Source organism: Nycticebus coucang, chromosome 3 (assembly GCF_027406575.1).
Source record: "Nycticebus coucang isolate mNycCou1 chromosome 3, mNycCou1.pri, whole genome shotgun sequence".
Taxonomy (NCBI): Eukaryota; Metazoa; Chordata; class Mammalia; order Primates; family Lorisidae; genus Nycticebus; species Nycticebus coucang.
Genome location: NC_069782.1, coordinates 19,450,423 through 19,471,758, shown reverse-complemented (window position 1 = coordinate 19,471,758; position 21,336 = coordinate 19,450,423). Strand labels below are relative to the sequence as shown.

At 44.8% G+C, this 21,336-nt stretch overlaps 1 protein-coding gene across 1 annotated transcript in view; it reads right to left on the bottom strand.

The window, feature by feature from the left end:
• Nucleotides 1-21,336, bottom strand: part of PAH (phenylalanine hydroxylase) — a 66,277-nt gene that overhangs the window by 1,952 nt on the left and 42,989 nt on the right. Inside the window, exons 5-12 of the mRNA XM_053586694.1 lie at nucleotides 17,715-17,782; nucleotides 12,300-12,496; nucleotides 9,746-9,881; nucleotides 8,650-8,719; nucleotides 5,396-5,452; nucleotides 4,271-4,366; nucleotides 3,686-3,819; nucleotides 649-764 (exon numbers count right to left, since the gene is read on the bottom strand). Of these exons, the coding sequence (XP_053442669.1) occupies nucleotides 649-764; nucleotides 3,686-3,819; nucleotides 4,271-4,366; nucleotides 5,396-5,452; nucleotides 8,650-8,719; nucleotides 9,746-9,881; nucleotides 12,300-12,496; nucleotides 17,715-17,782 (874 nt within the window). The remainder of the gene's footprint in view (nucleotides 1-648; nucleotides 765-3,685; nucleotides 3,820-4,270; nucleotides 4,367-5,395; nucleotides 5,453-8,649; nucleotides 8,720-9,745; nucleotides 9,882-12,299; nucleotides 12,497-17,714; nucleotides 17,783-21,336) is intronic.

Here is a 21,336-nt window from a genome sequence, read left to right as displayed (position 1 = left end):
GTTCTCTGAGAGAGGGACCTGTAGAAATGCAAAGACACAGGAAGGACATCCAAACCTGGTCTTCCTACAAGAAGAGATACCTAATTAAGAGTTAAAGGAGGGGAGTTGGGTGTCTCTAAATGGGAGTGGGAAGGGGAGAATTTTAAGCATAAAGAACTGCATGGGCACAGGTTGGGAGCCAGGAGGGAGCGTGGGAACTAAAAGTCAATCAACATTGTTGGAAGAGAGTATGAAAGGCTAGAGAGAGAATCAAGGGATGAGCAAGGTAACCCTGTGGTTTAAAAACAACTGTTATAGTAGCCTTATCAAGGAAGGGTGGAAGGCCAATCGATGAGCCACTGGCTGGTTTATAAAGTAGATGGAACCAGGCAGACTGATACCAACTAGTATTCAGAAGCAAAGAAGTAAAAGGAACATGGCTGCGGGAGGAGCCAGGTGTGGAAATTTGTATGTGGGTAAGGGCAGAGGTGGAATCGTGGAATGTCAAAGGGGAGAGGACACTCAGACAGTTCTGGCATTTTTGCCAAGTTCCTCACCCTCAACGCTTTCATGGAAATGCATTTCTCCTTAATGCAATCTTTAGTACACTTCTTATCGTGCCTCTATTACTAAGCACGAAAGTAGACTCACAGGGAGTAAATTACTTACTGTCGATGGAGTCGGCCAAAATCTTAAGCTGCTGAATATTGTCCAAGACCTCAATCCTTTGGGTGTATGGGTCATAACGAACTGAGAAGGGCCGAGGGATGGTGGCAGCAAAGTTCCTAAAACCAAAACCATAGGCTTGGGTGATGGACACCATTTGCAGAAAAGTAATTTCAAGAGATTTCTCAGCAGCATTTCACTGTGCCGTGGGTAGCGCAGACACCTCACTAGAACAAGGGCTTCAGAAGCCAGGCTGAGAAAGGCCTTTCAGAAGGCCTTTGTGTGTCTGTGTGTACATACAAACACATATATGCACATATTTATTTAGTCATTTCGTTCCAAAAAGACCTAGTTAGCTTACAATAAAAGCACAGTAGATCATAAAGCTGTAAGCTCGTATCATTAGATAAAATCAAGAGTAAAATCTAGCCAAACAACGCTATAGAAAAAAAATCTCTGAATGCTTGACAAGTAATTCAAAGGGGGAAATAGAGTTCTCAAGAGTTGAAGAAAGCACTATATTGATGATGGGATTTAATGTGGATTGTACACCTTCTATATACCAAGAACTATGTTAAGTTCTAACTTCTCTATACACTTAACAGATATCATTCCTAAGTTAGCCTTCACAAAAGCCTTAGCAGGTAGGTCCTATTACTATCCCCATTTTACAGATGAGGAAACTGAGGCTGGGGAAGGCTATGTGACGACCGAGGCCACACGGCCAGGAAACTGCAAAGCCGGGACGAGACACAGGCAGTGACTCTAGCTTGCACCCTTTGCTCTCCTGCCCTCCCAGTGAGTTACTCCCAGATCTGGAAGGACTCTGCCATGAGGGCTTCTGTGAGGGACAGTCAATTTAACTGACAGGATGCTCCCAAGTCACCACGGATGCGATTTCTAAGTTGGCCCCTGGTGAAAGCAGAAGTTGCCACTGTGCTGAAAAGACCACAGTAAGGGAAAGAGTAGGGCCCTCCAAATCTGGCAAGTGTGGTCCCCAAGTTCTGGCATCAGGCTGCCTGGGCGGAAATTCTGCCTCTGCCTACTGCATCTCTGTAGCCATGAGGAAGGGGCCTCACTTCACAGCACCCCTGTTTCCTTGTTCTTTGGTAGAATTGGGGTGGCAGCAACACTTATGTCAGAGGGCTGTAGTGAGCACTGTTAGAATGTGGAGTGAGTGTTCTATATTAGTTATTATCTTTCATGAAGAACCAATGGCCAAGTGCATCTCTCACCTCCTCTTCCTCAGCCCAGCGGATCCACATCTAGAACTTTGTTTGCCCCACACCTCTTCCTCTTCTTTCTATAAAGCACTGGCCTCACTGGCTGTGGGTGATCTGCCTCTACCCCGTAGACTTGTCTGTCAGGCAGTCAGTCCCAGGGATAGCACCCAAGCCCAGCCAATCAAACCTCTGCCTAGAACTTGAATCTGGAAACAATGGTCAGAGTTGGTTTCCCTTGGCTGGGCACTTCCAGGGAATCCCCAGGGTGGCCCAGGTCCCCTCTTGAACCTTTGTCTGAACCTGGATGTTCAGCATTCTTTCACCCCATGAATGAATCTCAGCAGAATGGAGCTTCGGTTGTCTCCCCTGGGGCCTGGCAAAGCAGATGGCCTATGTCCTGCTGGTCAGGGACTAATCACTTGCTGGTTAAAGAGCTGCCTCTGGAAGGGCCTATGCAAATGTGACCTCAGTATGACCAGTGCTCATGAGCACTGGTGCTAAGCACCACCACCTGCTCTGAGCCCTGGGCCTGTCATTCACCAGCTGCAAGACATGGGGTGAGTTACTCATCCCTGCTGTTCTTCTGCACCCTCACCTGCAAACTTTGAAGTCTTGTGCGAAGATTAAATTAATTAATACATGAAAAGCACTTAGAACAGTGTGTGGCACGTAACAGGTACTGGGCTCACACTATCCATTACTGTTGTTATTAATCACACAGGAGACAATGCACCAATCCTTAAATTCCATCGCCCTCAAGAGGTCCCAAGAACAGTGGAGCCATTGGAGACCGGAGGGAGGTGAGGCTCCCAGTGTAGGGGGGAGGTTTAGGCAAGAACTAGGAAAGCACTTGAGAGCTCTGGTGAGAGGGGGAGAAAGGAAATCACTTCAGTCCAAACCAAGTAGACTTGGGAGCCAGCACTGTGCCTTTATTACTTAAGCCCAGTGCACAGACAGCTGACCTACCCAGCTTCACAGACTGCCACAGGATGGTATGTCCTGTGGCTACCATTCATCACTGCTAAGATGTATATTTTTTGAGTAGTTGGTAGACCCTCTGCCTGGCCTGTCTCCTGCTTGGGTGAGAGTCTGGGTGAAGAGCTGAGGACAGGGGTATCCGCTCAGAGGGCCGAGCACTTAGAGTCCCAGAACCTTCCATCAGCCTCTTGCTTAACTGCCTCTGAGACTGATGCCCACCGATTATCTTTTGAGGGCTCAATCTGCTGCAGGCACAATTGCAGGGGTGGGAAAACAGCAGGAAACATAAAGAACACAAAGTCCTACCCTCATGGAACTTAAATTCTATAATATATTAGATGGTAGCAAGTACTAAGGAGAAAAATAAATCCCAGAAGCACTGGTGGCAGAGATCTGTAGTGATTTTAAATCAATTGTTTAGAGAAAGACCCACGAGATTAAATTTGGGTGAAGCTATATACAGAAGAGGTAAGGGAGCACGGTATGTAGGTGTCTGGGAGAATAAAGTGAAGAAGTGTCATCCCAGCTTAGAAGACATCTCTGATTTGCTGCGGTGAACATTAGTGGCTATTCTGTGCCCAGGAGGGTTCAGTGACTAGACTTGGTGGTTATATTGAATAGGGACCAGGAGGTAGGGTTTGTCTCCAGGGGTCAGCACGTCCAGCCTCCCAGCAGATAGTGGAAAGTGGAGGGTGGAGAAAGTGAGAGGTTCTGTCTGCCATGCAAAGTTGCTGTGGGCCTTGGCATCCACTATTCTGGCTGCCCACCCACAGATGAGTGGCACCAGCCTGAGTCGGGAGGCCCACGGGGCTAATGGCTCACCTTGGTCACCAGCTTACCTCACTTTCTCCTTGGCATCACTGAAACTCTCAGCCACATAGTACAGGGGCTGGAACTCCGTGACACTGTAATTTTGGATGGCGGTCTTCTCCAGCTCCAGGGGCAGAAGCTTTGGCTCATCTGATAAGCAGTACTGCAGGCCCCAGGTGAAAAGTTTTCATGGTTAAGCCAGGATCAGTGGCCCCTGCTACATCCCACAGGTCACTGATGCACCTTCTCTCATCTCACGTTCATTCCTTCAACACCCAGCCCAAATGCAGCCAGAATTATTTTGCAGATAATAGATCCCACCCTTCTCAGCTCATCTAAAATCTCCAGCCAAGAGTGTAATTCGTTCTGACCTCTTTTGAGGAAGGTAGATCCATAAACAGCATGGGAGCCAAGCACATTTTTGACTCCATACAAGGCCCTCCTGCCCAGGCACCTACGTGCTTATAGTTAAATTTCTATCAGGAACACCCACAGCTGTGACTTGGCTGCTGAGCTATCAGTTGCTGGAGAATGAGCCCCTAGGTTGTCAAAAGAACAGTAATGGTCTCCTGGACCCACTATTTTCAAATCTGTTCTTGACTCCAGGGTCATACCTGTAATTCACCAAAGGACGACAGGAGCCCAGCACCATATGCCTTTATGGAGTCTCCTTCTTTGCAGAGCCCAAACTCCACAGTAAACCAGTAGATCTGGAATGAAAAGTTAAGCTGAGTGCACACCTGTGTGGCTAATTTTATGTGTCAACTCGACTGGATAAGGAATACCTAGATAGCTGGTTAAGCATTATTCCTGGATGTGTCTATAGATTATTTTGAGACAAGATTGGCTTGTGAGTTGGTGAAATGAGTGGGAAGGTTCTGCCCTTAGTGTGGGCGGGCACTTTCCAGTTGGCTGGGGCCCTGGGTGGAACAAAAAGACAAAGGAGAGCCAAATTCTCTTTCTCTCTCTCTCTCTGTCTCTCTCTCTTAGAGCTAGGACACCCTTCTTCTCCTGCCCTTGGACATCAAAACTCCAGGATCTCTGGCCTTTGGACTCCAGGATTTGAACTAGGCTCCCTTTACCCCTGGGTTCTCAGGCCTTTGGCCTTCCCAAGAGTTATACACTTGGCTTCCCTGGTTCCAGGGCTTTCAGACTTTTACTGAGCCATGCCCCTGACTTTCTGGTTCTCTCTCTCTGTCTCTCGGTATCTATCTATCTATCCATCCATCCATCTATCTGATACTTATCTCTCTCTATATATATATGTGTGTGTGTGTGTGTGTATACTTTAGAGCCCTGTCTCTCTCTCTCTCCATATATATATACAGAACCCATTCCCACTTTACCTTGTGTCTCAGAAAGGAAAGACCCTAATGTAAGCTTTGGCTCTATGAAGAGATGGGAATATGCCCTCTCCAAGGCTGTGAATCCACACTCTGTGCTTCATATACACACTCTGTGCCCAAGGGCTTTTAAGGGCTGTTATTTACAGCCCTTTAGTGTTTTCAAGATACTCTGTTTAAAATTTGTCTAAACATCTATATCCCACTGATTTCAAAATCTAGCCATTTAAGGAGAAATCAAAATTGTGAAGTTTCACTTGTGCAAATGAAACCCAACACATTCTGATTTTTTTTCTCCAAATGACCTGGCTTCCAGGGGAAGAGAAAAGCCTCAAAGACCCAAGGGCCACAGCCTGCAGCACCCCCACCATCCACCCAGAGAGAGAAGGTACTTACTGTGGCGAGTTTCTCGATGTACTCATCAGGTGCGCCCAGAGAGGCAAGGCCGATTTCCTGTAATCAGGGGGAAACAGTTATTGGCACAGCTGAGACTGCCCATCTTCAAGCTTCACCCTCAGTACCAACCTGGTAGTTGACCATGGGGAGGTGATGGTAGCTAGATGCCTTCAGAAGGGCCCAGAAAGACCCTGAATGTTCTGCCAGTGGCCACACATTATAGAACCACAGATTTCTAGGGCAGAGTAAACCTTTCACCAGAACTTGGTTCTTAGTGTTCATTCTACAAAGGAGGAAACTGAGGCACAGAGAAGGGAGGTGACGTGCTCATGGTCATACAATTAGTGTCTAATGATTTATCTCTTGACTGCAGCTCAGTGATTATTCTCCCAGAGTACCAGAGGAACATTCCTAGAGTCCTGGATAAGTCTCAATCACATGCCCTAAACACACCACAGAGGACTGTGGATAGGTGATTGACACCTGTCAGGCATGTGCATAGCTGGGGAGTCTGATGTGTCATGGGTCACTTCCCATGGGAGCCCCAATTGCAGAATTCTTCTAGGAGTCTTTTGGTCTCTATACAGCATTTTCTCCTGCCTGGTGTGTGTGTGTCTTCCCTCATTCATTTAAGGAACATTTATTGAATACCTTCTATATGCTGAGTAGTGAACAAAATCGATGAAAATACTTGATCTTGTGGTTTTTAGTAGAGACAGAAAAATAATGCACTTACAGGTATGTTAGAAGGAGACATGTTCTTCAGAAGGAAGAAACAAAAGGAGAAAGGAACAAGTCAGATTGGAAGCTCCAGGGGATGTAGGGGAGGCTGTGGTTTTCAATAGGGTTTCAGTGTAAACATCACTAAGGAGGTGGTATTTGAGCAAAGACTTGATAGAAGTGGGGTTGTTGGTTCAGTTGACAGCTGAGGGAAGCATGTTGAAGGCCAAGCATACAGCCAGTGCAAAGGCTCCCCAAGGAAGGAAAATGATGGTTGGTTCAAGGAAGAGGGAGGGACCAGTGTGGCTGGAAGGCTGGAACAGAGTTAGCAGGAATATGGGGGAGTGGCAGGTGATCTCAAAGAGGGATCTGGAGCCAGATCATGTAGAACAATTGTAGTAGACATTTTAGAGCTTGGGTTTTTCCTTCAGTGAACCAGGGAAATGTAGCAGGGCTATGAGCAGACGGGTGGTCACGATCTGACTCATGTTATCAAAGACTCCTTCTGCCTGGTGTGTGAGAAGAGACTGTAGGGTGGAGGATGGAGCAGGACACTGGTAGACTTTAAGGCTTCAGGAGAGAGGCAGGATGCCAGAGAGGAGGCTACACACTCATCAGGAGGAGAAACAGTAAGAGCTGAGACCAGGCTGGTAGCAGTAAACTCAATTGAAATGGTCAGATTCCACCACTTATTTAGAAGGTAGGACACACAGTCTTGCTTTTAGATCAAGAAGGAATATTCTCAGGGACTTTCTAAATGACTCTCTGTCTTAGGACTGTCCCAATCAAAGTTGGGACCAGGTGGTGATGATTTTCCCAATAGCTCCTGTCTTTTGACACTGTTCACTCCTCTGTGAGGTTCCCTCAAATAAAGATGGTTTACAGAAAATTACCACTTACCCTCTGATTGTGCAGAATAGCTGTGGCAATAAAACATTCCTATTCTCCAAGGAAAAATCTGACTGTTTTGTGGTCATAGTAATAATTCCTTTTAAAAAATATTCCCATGGCATCAATGGCATCTTGGTAGCAGTAACCACACTTCGGAATGTCAGTGGTCACACTTCCAGTTAAAGTAAAAGCTAATCCTTAAACACTCCCACTTCTAAAAGTCCAACAATATTTGAACCCTATAGTTCCCCAAATCTCATATAAAAGTAACAGTTCTCTTCATTTAAACAGGCCACATCTTCCAGGACAATTCTCCCTTCCTTTGCAAGCAATGGATTCAGCTTTTTGCTTGTTTCCAATATTAAGTGGAAGCCTCATTGTTCAACATGGAAATATTGATATTTCTTCCAGCTGGGGGAAAATGTTTGTAAAATTCATGTACAATCACATTGCTCTGAGATTTATACTTGGCCCAGCCTTTGCTCATGGGTCATTCCTCTTGATCCTGGATTCTTTCTTGTAAAGAAGAGGACTAGCAAGCAGGGCTTTTGACCCACATCTGTGGAAACTGAGGCACAGAGTGGCTGGGATTAAGCCCTGGGACACACAGATGGTAGGGCTGGGGCCTATGGGTGCATCAGAGCCAACATGTAACCCTCCCACGAACCCAACCCACCATGGCTCCAGGCTACTTTCAGTGCCTGGCGCTAGTAGAATTCTCTCAGTCATCCAAACACATGATTTGGGCCTGTTCACTACTGTGAAAGATGAGCCAGAGTCTAGGCTGCTGATTTAATGTTGGTGATGAGACAGTTGGCTGAAGTTTTATTTTGGAGACAGAGTGTTGCTCTGTTGCCCTGGGTAGAGTGCATAGCTCACTGCAACCTTCAACTCCTGAGCTCAAGAGATCCTCCTGCCTCAGTCTCCTGTGTAGCTGTGGCTACAGGTTCCCACCATAATGGGCAGCCAATTTTTCTAATTTTAGTAGAGATGGGGTCTCACTCTTGCTCAGGCTGGTCTCAAACTCCTGAGCTCAAGCAATCCTCCTGCTCTGGCCTCCTAAAGTGCTAGAATTACAGGCATGAGCCACCAAGCTTGGCTCCTCAATTTTTTTTTTTAATCAATCATACATTAGGCTATTGTCATTGGACTTTTGGTGAATATCATCTTCTTTAATTCACATATACATATATATGTATATATAGACATCATAAATGACATAAATTTATCATCTTTAATTCATATATATGTATATATATAGGCATCATAAATGACTGAAAAGGTAGAAAGTTGCAACAGCTTTTAAAAGGTTGAGGGGAAAGCAGTGAGAGAAGTTCTGCAGGGAAATCAGAGAGATTTTCATGGATGAAAGGCTCTTAAACTACATCTGATAGGACAAGTGAGATTAGCAAGTTCATCAACACACATAAGAGTCAGAGGAGGATCAATTCACCAAGCCCATGCTGTCAGTCTCTGGGATGGGTATTTAGCTTCACAGAACAACACACCCATCAGAGGTGGAGTCTGTTTCTGCTGTTTCTGTTCTTGCAGAGGGGCAGGGTCCCTCCATGGGCTCAACTCATTTGAGCAATCCAGGTCCCAGCCTGCTAACTCAAAAGCTAAAGAGATCCATTCCTTATTACCTGGGAAAACTGGGCAAAGCTGCGATCCGAAAACAAGGGTACGTGTCCCAACAGTTCATGGCAGATGTCACTGAAAGATGGAAAGCACAGAGGGAAGAGGATTAAGCTAAGCCAGATTCAGTCTTTTTACACGAGGAATGGGCAGGAAGAAAGGAGGTGACTCGTGGACTTAGGACCTCACTCCTGGGATGAAGTGATCCGCAGAGCTTGGGTGGGATTAGACATGGTATAAGAGAAAAGGACAAAGGGAAAAGAAAATAAAGGACAGGGCACCTCAGCCAGGGGTCTTAGGAATATGCCCAGTGGGGTGTGGGGCAGGAGAGCTAATATTCTCATGAACGTCCTCCCATACCCCTCAGTGAGCTCTGGGTCTCAGACACTTTTTCATCCTGAGTCTTCTCCTTGGTAACAACTTCCCTGGGTAGGTACAATCTGCTCAGTTATTCCCATTAGGAACTAAAATAACAGGCTGCTCTTCTCTAATCTGAAAGGGGGTAGCAGTTAGGGAAGCAAAGCTGCATTTATTCATCCTTTTAGAGGCCACATCCGTTTGGAACAGGTCTTTTCTGATTTGTAGTAATGAACTTAGCAGGTAAGGAAAAATAATTTGGGGGTGTTGTACTGATTTTTTTGTTTGTTTGTTTAAACTGTGTAAGTTTTATCTGACTAAGGACATGGCTAAGCACCAAAGTAAGAAGCATAGTGAGTGGCCATTCTCTACCTCAATCTAGGTGAGAAAAGATTAGAGTCATCTAAATGTGTATTTAGGAGGTGTTGAGAGAGTTTGGCTATCACTTGTTCCAGTGGCCATTTGTAATTTCATAGCTCTGCCTTCGGAACTTGAGTGGCTCCTCTTATTTCCACTGCCAGGGGAGTTCTGAATCCTTGGATCACAGGGTGCCTGAATTGCCAATCAGTCTCGTCTCTTTGGCCAGATCAAATATTCAGAGTAGATGATAATCTTTCTGCCTCCGAATGATCCGGGCCACCAGTCGTGTGGACTGGCCAGCAATGAAGCCAAACCTCCTTCCTAGGGCAGGAAGAAATGGCACTCGCTGCACCTACCACTAACTGGTAGCTAGAGGACAGCACTCACGGTTCAGGCGTGTACATGGGCTTGGATCCATGTCTGATATACTGTGTGCAGTGGAAGACTCGGAAGGCCAGGCCACCCAAGAAATCCCGAGAGGACAGCAGGCCAGCCACGGGTCGCAGGCGGAAACCAGTGCAAGCTGGGAAACACAAAAAGAAAAAAGAAAGAAACTCAAAGCCCATCCCAGCACAATAGACCTTCAGGCCAGGAAGTGGTCCGCCCAACTCCTCAGAAATATGCCCACTAGGCTTGACTTCAAATCTCTGATCCCTTGCTTTCTAGCTGTGTGATTTAGACCAAGTAAATTAACATTTCTGAGCCTCAGTTTATCTGTAGATTGTGGATAGACACTTCTTAGGGATATTTCAATAACCCAAAGAGCTAATAACTGTAAAGTACTTAGTACAGAACTTAGCGCATTAGAAACATCCAGTAAATTTAGCTTTCAGTACCATTTGTTAGGGTGGAACATTTATTACGTACTTCTCTTGTTTCCAGAGTAGGGAGGGATTTTTCACTACATTTCCTAGAAGGGAAGAGAATGAAAGGAACACTTCCTGTTTCTTACTGCACCTCACACAGACCACCCCATGAAGAACAATGACTTGCATGGCTGGACCATTTGGGAAGAGGAAATGAATATTCTCTATTTAACCCTTTCTCTTTTTCTCTTTCTCTCTTGATTGCCCACAGAGGGGCACATTCTGGTCTGCTCTTGGCCATAAAGTTGACCATGCTCTATGAATGGGCAGGTAAGTTTACCTGTTCAAGAGACAAACATTAGGACGTCCATTTGGCTGTGTATCTATATCATATTATCTACACAAGGTTTTTATTTTTTTTTGGCTGATGTTTTGATCACCATCTTTCTGATTCCTATAGCTGTCTCTGAATTTTTTCCAAATGTGGAAGGAGAAGAATAATGACAGGGAAAATAATAACAATAGTTAACACTATATATGTACATATATGTTATAACACTAAATATACATATATATTTATTTATTTTAACTTAATATGAGAGTGCAAATTTTCAGGTTCCATTGTTCTCATTTCTAAGGCAAAGTTCAAGTTGTACTTGAGCCCTTCACGGAGGGGCACACTCTCATATGGTGTACAGTAGGTGAGATCCCGCCAATGGCCCTCCTTCCTCTCTCCAGTCTCCCTCCTCCTCCTCCCCCTCTTCCTCGTCTTCCCTCCCCCTCACTAAACTGTATTTGTGTTTTGTCCTCGTCCCTGTGGTTGTTCACACTATATATTACCAACCATGTCAGACACTATTCTACACACTTTCTATATACTACCAATCCTCACAATAACCCTATGAGGGAAACATTCTTATTGTGCCCACTTTACAGATGGGGAAGCTCTGGTCCAAGATCCCAATCACAAGCAGCCTGAATTTAGAGTCTGTTCTCCTAATTACTATCATACAACTTTCCAACTTGTAGTATTATGATTTTTTTTCTCATTATTGGCCAATGCAATATGGGTAATTAGCTTGAAGATTGTCTTTAGGACCCGTTGGGTCTTCACTCATGTTCTGAGTCCCCAAACTGAAGCTCACTCTGCTTGAATTCTCACACCTCTCTTCATCTGAGGAGTAAAGACTCTCTAAATGACAGAGATCCAAAGATCATCTAGCCCACCCCCAACATAACCCGATGTAACTCAGCGATCACCTCCCTCCCTACTGTGCATTTTCCCTGGCTAACTGCCCCAGAGCTATCTACCCTCTGTATAGCTCTGATGCACAGAAAATTCTTTATTTCTATAACCTGTGGTCTATCTTCCTACTTTTTCTCATTCTATCTGGTACCTGGTAGGTGTTCAATATAGTCAGTTGATGGTTTTGTTTTGGCTGAATCAGCACCCTGAATTAACCCTCCCCTAGAAGTGCTGTGCAGAGGCTCCCCACCCAGACAGCGCAGGGACCTCCTGAGCTACTCAGATTCCAATTCAGCCCCAATTCACAGATCTCTACTGTACATGCAGCACCGTGCTGGGTGCTTTCCTACACAAATCTCATTTCATTCCCACAGTTTCCCTGTGACAAAAGCTGGAGTTGACATTCTCCATTGGACAGGTGGCAAAACTGAAGCAAGTTCATCTAGCTAGAGAGGGTCAAAGACAGAGTTCACAGTAGAAGCACAGACGCAGAGCTGGGGGCTCTTGGTACTGCCCCCACAGACAGCATATTTCTTAGACATACACACTCAGCGGTCAACTCATAACACTCTCCCCGTGGGAGCTGGGGGAGAAACCTGAGTGGGCACCCGGGCTTGAAGTGTGAAAGAAAATACTTCCAGACTTTATGTATCCACACAAGTCCACACCTGATGCCTCTGCTTGGATGAAAGTAAGTTAAGGGCAGAAGTGAGAGGGAAGGCACAGCACAGTGAAATCCAGTTCTTTGGGGGGAGAATCACCCTGCACAGGTCCCACAAGCATTCACGCCCATACTTACCTCCGTGGACCTCTGTGTTCACTTTGCCCCCTTCTCCTCTGCCCTTTCCCTCCCCCACTTCCTGCTGGGCCTTTGGCCCTGAAGACTTACTCTGCAGGAACTGGGAGACGTCTTCCAGCTGGGGAATGTTGTCTTCATGAAAGCCGCAGTACTTTTCCAGAAGTGGGAAAATGTGATTGTGCTCATAGCAAGCGTGGGTTTTATACAAGGACTTCAGGGTCCTGAACACCGTACCCCATGTTTTCTTTTCCTCCTCTGTGTATTCCACCCGAGGGATGGGCTGCCCACTGGAAAACAAGCGCAAAATACATGTCTCCAGCAAGGCAGGGGCAGAGCAGAGGATGCAGGTAAGGTTAGCAGGTGGAATGCAAGCCCTGTGGATTTCACAAGTTATTGACAGAGGACAATTTCACTTTTTGACAGAGAAAACATTGTTTTGGCAAGAGTGATTTGGTTAAGCAATGACAACGAGTTTCGCAACTGTATCGAGGATTTGCTTTTACTTTGGGAAATCCCTTGGCTTTTCTGTTAACTCTCCAATTGTTTACCTAGGGTGGAAATTCATTTACCTTCAGGGGCCAGGCAAGTGACATAAAGGTGCAAAGTTGCCGGAATGAAGCAGTGAGAGTGGGGGCTGAGACAACTGAAGAATGCATTCTCTTTCTAAACAAAAGCATCTAAGTTCAATGAAGGCAACATAGTGTTTTATATTATTTCAACTAAAGCAATTATACCTGTGGGCTAAACCGGATTTAATATGTGGGCCAGGAGTTTGAGACCCTGTTGTTGAATGGGCATGCACTTATTGGATTTAATATTTCTGCTCTGGGGATGTTATAAATGATTTACAGACATGTTAAGATTCCACAAGGTATACATATATTAAAATGTTATGTTGTATACCAAAAATACATACAAATGTTATATATCAATTAAAAAGTAAATACATTCTGGGCAGCGCCTCTGGCTCAGTGAGTAGGGCACCAGCCCTATATACTGGAGGTGGTGGGTTCAAACCCGGCCCTGGCCAAAAACTGAAAAAAATAGTAAATACATTCTAGCTCATAGGTAATAAATATCGAAACATCGAAACAAGGGGGACAAAAAGATAAATACATGCCAAAGTATGTGAGATTATGATACCTTATCCTTTACCTACATGAGCTAACTTACTCTGAGCTTACGGCATACCTGTGGGGGCGGATGTTAGGGACTGTTTGTTTCTGCATGTCCCCGACCACACACCCCCACTGATATGCAATTGTTAATTAAAGTACATATACCACACTCTACCTCATAGAGCCTGACTCTTTTGCAGAAGAAAAGGCCCAGGTGCTTGGAGTCTAATAAGTTTGCCAGGTGAGTAGAAGCTAACTACAGTTTAAGAGCCATTAGCTTGGCAAGTACTTTCGTAAACCACCTAAGAACAAGCTGTGTTCTGAACAGCAAAAACAAATGAAAATCAAATAAAGCCTGACTTCAAAGGCTAGGGACTCTGCCCTGGGCTGCAGGCCTGTTTCCCTCACAGGGGACACAGAGTCTGGGACACAGTGAGACTGTTTACCTCGGAATTACAGATCATCATCGGGCTCCCAACTAGGTCTCTCCTGCCCTTTCAGAGTTGCAGGCCGTCCAAGGACACCCAAGCAAAGTCTTTGTTATTTTTGAAATCAAGGTGTCAGGGATCAGGGGGAAAAGACAGGTTTTTCCTTAAGAACTAAAAGCAGGGCAGGGTTAGAGGGGCTTGTGGTCACCAGACGGGATGCTAGTGAGAAAAATATATCAAGGAAGTCCTTGCCTAAGAATGCAGAAGTATTTCAAGGATGAGCACCAGTAGAGGAGAAGCACAGAGAGAGATTGCTCAGGGTCTGGCCCTGCCATTCACTAGCTGTGTGATCTCAGGCAATTTAGTAAACCTCTCTGAGCCTCACTCTGTGCAATCGTCATGGGAGTTAATAATGAGTAACTGTTGGTAGGGTGTAGCTACAATTAAGGGAAGTACTATGTATAAAGCACCTAACGTGGGCACTAATAAATAATAATCACTGGATAATTGATCATTATCTTTATTACTTAATTCTCACATGAAAGAAAAATGCATCTACCTTTTCTGAAGAAAATTTCAAGAGATGGTAATATCATGGACACCAAGTCTCTCTGGTTGACATTTGGGACCCAACATCTGTTCCCTATTCTTCCAGGAAAGCACCTTTCTCCTCTCTCGGTCTGTGAAGTTCAGGTGAGAAGAAATCCCACCCCTCCCCTTCAGAGTGGGCAGGTGACAGGCCAGGTCAACTGGAAAATCTCTTCCCATGGCCACAGTGACTGCCTGAGAGATGGGCCCGTGACCTAACTGGAGCCAGGGAGACTCAATGACAGAACTTTGGTTACCTTTCTTAGAGAGAGTCAGAGCCTCTAACTGAGTTGAGGTGTCATCCTAAGGTGCTGGGGTCCATCTCCAAGAGAGATGAGGCCAATGCTTGAGAGCGAGGCCAGTGCTGAGGACACGAGAGCCAGAGAGGGGGAGAGAAGGAGACCCTGACCCCAGAGGTGCCTGAGCCTAAACCAGCCCCTTACACTCTTCACTTACAGGAGCCCGTGAAGTTCCCTGTTTTGTTTGAGTTGACTGTAGCTGAAAGATACAAACTCCTGTGATCCATTTCATCTATTCTTTGATAAAACTTAAAAGCCTCACCCCCACCCCAGTGATACAATCAAAACCTGCTATAGCTGCCTTCTAGATGGTTCCAGACACAATTTCTGGCTCCACTTTAAATCTTCACTCTCATATAGTCTCTTGTATTCATTCATTCATTCAACAAATACTGACAGAGCACTCACTATGCTCAAGATAGTGGTGAATAAAACAGTCAAAATTCCTGCCCACATGGAGCTGACATTTCTAATGGGGGCGGGGGGCACAGAAAGCTGCCATGATTCTGTTAGATAGTAGTATGTGCCATGGAGAAAAAATGTGGGGGGAACAGATATAGGATTAAAGTAAACTGTGTATAATTTTACACAGGGGGTGGGAGGGCCTAGCTGAGAAGATGTCAGCTGAATAAGAGACCCAAGGCCTGAGGCCTCACTGCTTTACTCTGGAGTCACTTTTTCCTCCTGGACATACCTGTTTGAGGTTTTGACTCTGCTTTCCTGCAGTTTGTCTGGTCAGCACCCATCTCTGAAATATGGGGCAGTGACAGCCCTGTGCCCCCTGTGCAGCTCATCCTGATCTAGATATGTCAGTGCCCAAAGGCCCCTGCTTTCCTGGGAAAAGTCAGGAGAGTCTGCCTTTCATTCATTCATTCCAACTCTATAGCCTTTTAGCTGAGTGAGGCCTTGGGCAAGTTTTAAAAAGCAAAATCACCAATAGAACCCCCCCAAATGTGAACACACGACACTACATAAGCTGCAGAAAGGATAAAAGTTCATAGTCTGAGAGCGGAACCAGGAAGGCAGAGTGTTGCCCTGTTCGACCTCAGCTGGAGACAGGCACCACAGTAGAATCAAATGCATTTCCCCTCCACTCTGCACGAGTCGGGGAATGATGGTGAAAGTGTGTGGTGAGTATTGACTTTGGGGTCACAAATAAGTTTAGGCAAGTAGGCAAATTCACAAACAAGCTCAGCTCTTAACTAGCCATGCGACCTGGGGCACATCATTTAACCATCTGCGATTCATTTATAAAAGGTGGGAAATTGCCTAGATCTTTAACAATTTTCCTGAAAGCCCAGCCACCTATGGATCGTTTTCATAACCCACTTAACCGATGACTATCCAGGGTTGTAAGGTATTCCATCAATTCCACTCTTCACTAGGTTTATGGTACAGTTATGATTTAATAAAAGTCAAAAAAAAAAAAAAAGAGTGTAAGGAGGATCATTTCTACCCTTGAATAAGTGAGTGAATACACCTCCCAAGCACGACCTTGATTGTATGGAGTACAGTCTACAGACTCAGAGTCCCCCAACACTCCATATGACGTTGGCAAGTTACTTAACCTTTCTAAGCTTTAGTTTTCCCTTTGAAAAATGAGATATTATCAAAGCTAAACAAAATAATACGTGTGAAGCATTTAGCAATGCCCCCGTGCACACGTAAGGAGATAATAAATACAATCTGTTGTTGACTACTGAAGAAAAGACTCTTTCCTGTACCTTAGTTGATGGTCCATCTGACCATGCTGGGTCAAAAGGTGGGGAGCAGGGTCCCAATCTTCAGTGATCCCTGCTTGGCCCGCACAAAGGCTCAGATGGGCCTAGATCTATCCAAGGGCAGCACAGTTCTGGATCCTTCCAAAACCAGGAGTCATTCAGACAAAAAAACTTTTCTCCATTTCTGCGAAGGTCTTCATGTTGAAGGTAACTTTGTATTCAGTACCCAAAGGCCCATCATCTCTGTTTCCCTAAGATGCTATCAAAGCTGTGAAAGAACTGTTCTGGACAACTTGTAAGTTTCTTTCTGTGTATGTCCTTCTTATTTGGTGCTGTCCCCAAAACACTACGTTTCCCATGGTAGCATTTCTATAGTTCTCAAGTACTCAAAATAGTAAAACCATTCTCTTTCCAAACAACATATTTAATATTTGCATTCTCTTTTGGCTAAAATAGGGTAAGGGAGGAGCACAGAATTCCAGACAGAACAAAACAAACCCATCCTAAAATTGCCCTGCCCAGCTGGGCGAGACCAGCTAAAAGTAGAACATGGAAGCCTGGCTGTCCTGAAATCTCACACAATTCATTATTTCAGCGGAGTAGCCAGCTCCTTCCTGAATGTAAATGATTCTCCTTTTTCCTTCTTTCCTGTTTAATGTGGAGAATACCAGAGGCTGTTTTACTCAGGACTGAGGCCTTTTATAATTACTTCAGACACCACTGCATAATTAGACAACAAAGTTTGGGGGAGAGAGAGGATCCCAGCACAGTGGGTAATTTTGTTTTGTCTAACAGCAATTTTTTTTTTTTTTTGAGACAGTCTCACTTAGTCACCTTTGGTAGAATGCCATGGCATCAGAGCTCATAGCAACCTCAAACTCTTGGACTCAAGTGATTCTCTTGCCTCAGCCTCCCAAGTAGCTGGGACTACAGGCACCCACCACAACACCTGGCTATTTTTAGAGACAAGGTATCACTCTGGCTCAGGCTGGTCTTGAACCTGTGAGCTCAGGCAATCCACCCGTGTTGGCCTCCCAAGTGTTAGGATTGTAAGTGTGAGCCAACTGCACTCAGCCTAAGGGCAATTTTTATTTTTTTTTTAGCTTTAAAAAATTTTTTTATTGTTGGGGATTCTAACAGCAATTTTTAAAAAATACATGTTATCAAAGGGAGGGTACACACACACACACACACACACACACACACACACACACGCACACACGCGCGCGCGCACACACAGATAAGGCAGGACTCTCCATGTTGGTTCGTTCCAACCTTGACTGGTTGTAGCCCCGGGAGAGCAAGCCAGGAGCGTGTTGTCCTGTTCTCCCCAGCACCCCTGCAGACTTACTGGCGGTAGCTGTAGGCGATGTCAGCGAACTGTTTCCGTCTTGCTCGGTACACAGGATCTTTAAAACCCTAGAAGAAAAGAGACACCTGATCAAGACTTTGAGGGAAAGGCACCTTTATGAATACCTTGAATGGGAACTCTCAAGTTCATGTCTCTCTCCTCAGTGCAGGAGATGATGCATGTCCCATGTCATGAACTGAGTGACACCTTTGATTCAGCGTGAGCCCCCTGCCGTGGGCTTCCAATGTGCAAAGGATGCACAGACATGCCCTGGTCATAAAGAAATTCCATCTACAGCACACTTGACTTACAAACTTGCTAAATTGGGCAAAGTTAGTAGGATGCCTATCTAATGATGAAGATATGCCACACCCATTTAATTCCTGATCAATGGCAAGTGTCTAGCACTGCCTAGTAACGTTTGGCAGACAGGCACATGCTTACTGCTATTGCAATTTTTAAAATTACCATTTGTTGAGTGCCTCCTATGTGCCAATCTAAATGTACCAAAACTTTAATTTATAACTCTCATAATAAACTTGTAAGGTAGATCAGAATGATCAGTCCCTCCTTTCTAGAATAAACAGTGAGTCAGAGAAGAGCCATCGGAGTGAAGATGAAGCCAGGGCTCGGATCACCCAGTTCCTTGCTCTTTGGACCACATGTTGGTAATTGTCAACATTTACAGCTCAGCCGGGGTTTGGCTAACGGAGAAATCTGCCTTGGGACCTAAAAAGGATGATAATGGTTCTCCTCTAATCTGACCTGCAGGCAGCCTTGCCCCAGGCATCTGTAAGCAGCACATTTCCAGGTGAAAAGAGGCCAAGGGTGTCCTCCAGTGTTTGGGATGGGAGTGGGGGCACATTCCTGATTCAGAAGTGGTCCCACTGTGCCAGTTACCACTCAGTCTGCAACTTCTTGGCTCTACCACCCCTCCAAACCAAGCAGTGAATGAATCCAAAATAAAGGCTTAATCAAAGAGCGTCTTCCCCCTGGTGACTAGCTGTTTCACAGGGCCCTTGTGCATCTGAAATGAAGCAACTACAAGAAAGAGCTTTTAAGCGTTGTGTAAAACCTTACAAGGGTGGTACATTCAGAAAGATGAATGCAACTGGGTAGGTTTCTAGAGTCTGGGGACCCTTTACACCAGGGCATCTCCCAGCCAGAGGTGTGCTGGTAAATGTTTAACAATTGGCTTTGTAAAAAACATTCTAAAATCCCTGATTCATTTGCTGATTTCCACAATGTAAATATTTCCATCAAGACCAATTTCAAACTACCAGTGTAATGTTGCTAAGTGGGGAGTTGGGAAGAGAGGGGCACAGAGGGCTCTTCCTCTAGCATACCACTGGAGTGCTGCGTGTGACAGTGGGGTGGGATTAGGGTGTGCCTGCAACGGAAAAGCAAGGCAGAGCATAACAAGGTAGTTTGCCCAATATTATCCAGCTATTTGGTGAGAGGGCAGAAATTAGAGCCATTGACTTTCAATCTTCACGTTCACAGCACAGGGTGTACTTCCTTCATACCACATTTCACAGTCTACAGCTATGTACGAATTTGTGCACGACTGATAAAATCTGTCTCCCCTATCTGATCATATGTCCCACAAAGGCAGGTATTTCATGTTTATCTGTTTGCCAATGTCTCTCATTGTGACTAACACATTATTTTCTATCTAGAAAGCATTCTATAAATATTGCTTGAGAGAATAAATTAATAAAAGCATGAAAAAAATATAAAAGAGCATCTTCCAAAAAAGTTGATTGCAATATGCATTTTCATAGGAAAAGAGACCTGGGTTATCACTTTGTCCCCTCCAGGCTTTTCCCAGGAAACTGTGCCAGTTGCTACTTGGCCTACAACTGCTCAGCTCTGCAGCGCCCCACGCCCAACCCAAGGAGTGAATGAATCCAAAACAAAGGCTTATATCATGGAATTCAGTATTTAAAGGACTCTCATTTAAAAGGGAAAAATATTCTCTGATTTTTAGAGACCGCTTTTTTGTTTTGTTTGCTTAGTTGGGTTTTCAGTTTGGGGGGTTTAATCAAGGCCTACCAGTTTGTGCAAAGGCACAAAGGTTAGGGTATGGAGTGTGATTTCATCTGAGAATCTCTAGCATATCGAGGGAAGGAAGTAAGTTTTTAATTTGTTTCCTAGAATATATTTTGAAAACTAGAAAAATCCAAATGCTTCGCCCTGGAAAAGTAAATGATTACACATTTTTTTTTTATTCCAAAGCTAAACCCTAGATAAACTGAATGATTGTTTAGAAAAGATTCCATGGCATGACTATGACCAAGTAAATACTGTGTTGTTTTCCCTAAAGCGCAGAATCGTTTTGAGTCATTAATTACAGATAAGAAAGCTTAGGAATCTGAGATCTTTTTTTTGTGTGTGTGTGTGTGTGTTGCATTTTGGCCGGGGCTGGGTTTGAACCCGCCACTCTCAGCACATGGGGCTGGCGCCCCACTCACTGAGCCACAGGCGCCACCCGGAATCTGAGATCTTAAACCTACCTCTGGGCCTCAGTTTTACTGAGTTGACTCGGGATGATGTGGTGAGAAAACTGGGCACTGTGATCTGGTTTCCAAGCAGCACTCATGCATCCTTTTAGGAAACTGCTGAACTAAATAAAGAATACTTACCTGTCCACATCTCCATACTTAGGATTTAAAATAAAAACTTAATATGGGTCAATCATTAAGGCTTGATTTTTCCAGTCATTCTCACCTGTCAGTAGTGGACAGCTTTCTCCAGTACCTACGTATACAGTGTGGACTCTCGAATCTGTAAGGCACTTTGGAGAATATCGAGTCTATATTTTGATCTAGAAATGAGGAAGTGAAGCCCACAGGGCTATTTGTCCAGAGCCACCTTGTCCATTCAGAGTGTACCGTCCTACCCAGGCTGGCAAGGTGAGATTTGAGGATTGAAGCAGGAAACCAGGGAGATGAAGGAATTCCTTTACTCAGCAGATTTCTACTTCATCAAGCTGCCTCCAGGAATGGGATGTCCACGACCATTTCTCACCCCTATTTGGCTTTATTGTTTAACTTTACTGTGCCTTGTCTAGGTGACTTGAAATGTTTTCTGCTTGTGAAAATAAAAGCTTCATATAAAATTGTACATTCAGTAGGCATCAGCTATGTCAGAGGAATATATAAACATATAGGTGGAATGAGTGAAGACATGCACGCAGGTGAAACAGACGCTACCTCTAGGAAGTGCAGAAAATGGGTAACTGTTTTATCCCCGTATACTGTTTATGCTTTTGAAATTTTCTACCATGGACATGAGTTTCTTTCATATTTAGCAGGAAAACAACATAATATTAAAAATCCATCTCAGGTTTAAAAGATGTTAATCACAGTAGTTAGGGCGCCAGCCATAGACACCAAGGGTGGCGGGTTCAAACCTGGCCCCAGCCTGCTAAAACAACAATGACAACTATAACCAAAAATAGCCGGGCGCTGTGGCAGGTGCCTGTAGTCCCAGCTACTTGGGAGGTTGAGGCAAGAGAATCGCTTAAGCCTAAGAGTTGGAGGTTGCTATGAGCTGTGAAGCCACAGCACTTTACTGAGGGCGACATAGTGAGACCCTGTCTCAAAAAAAAAAAAAAAAA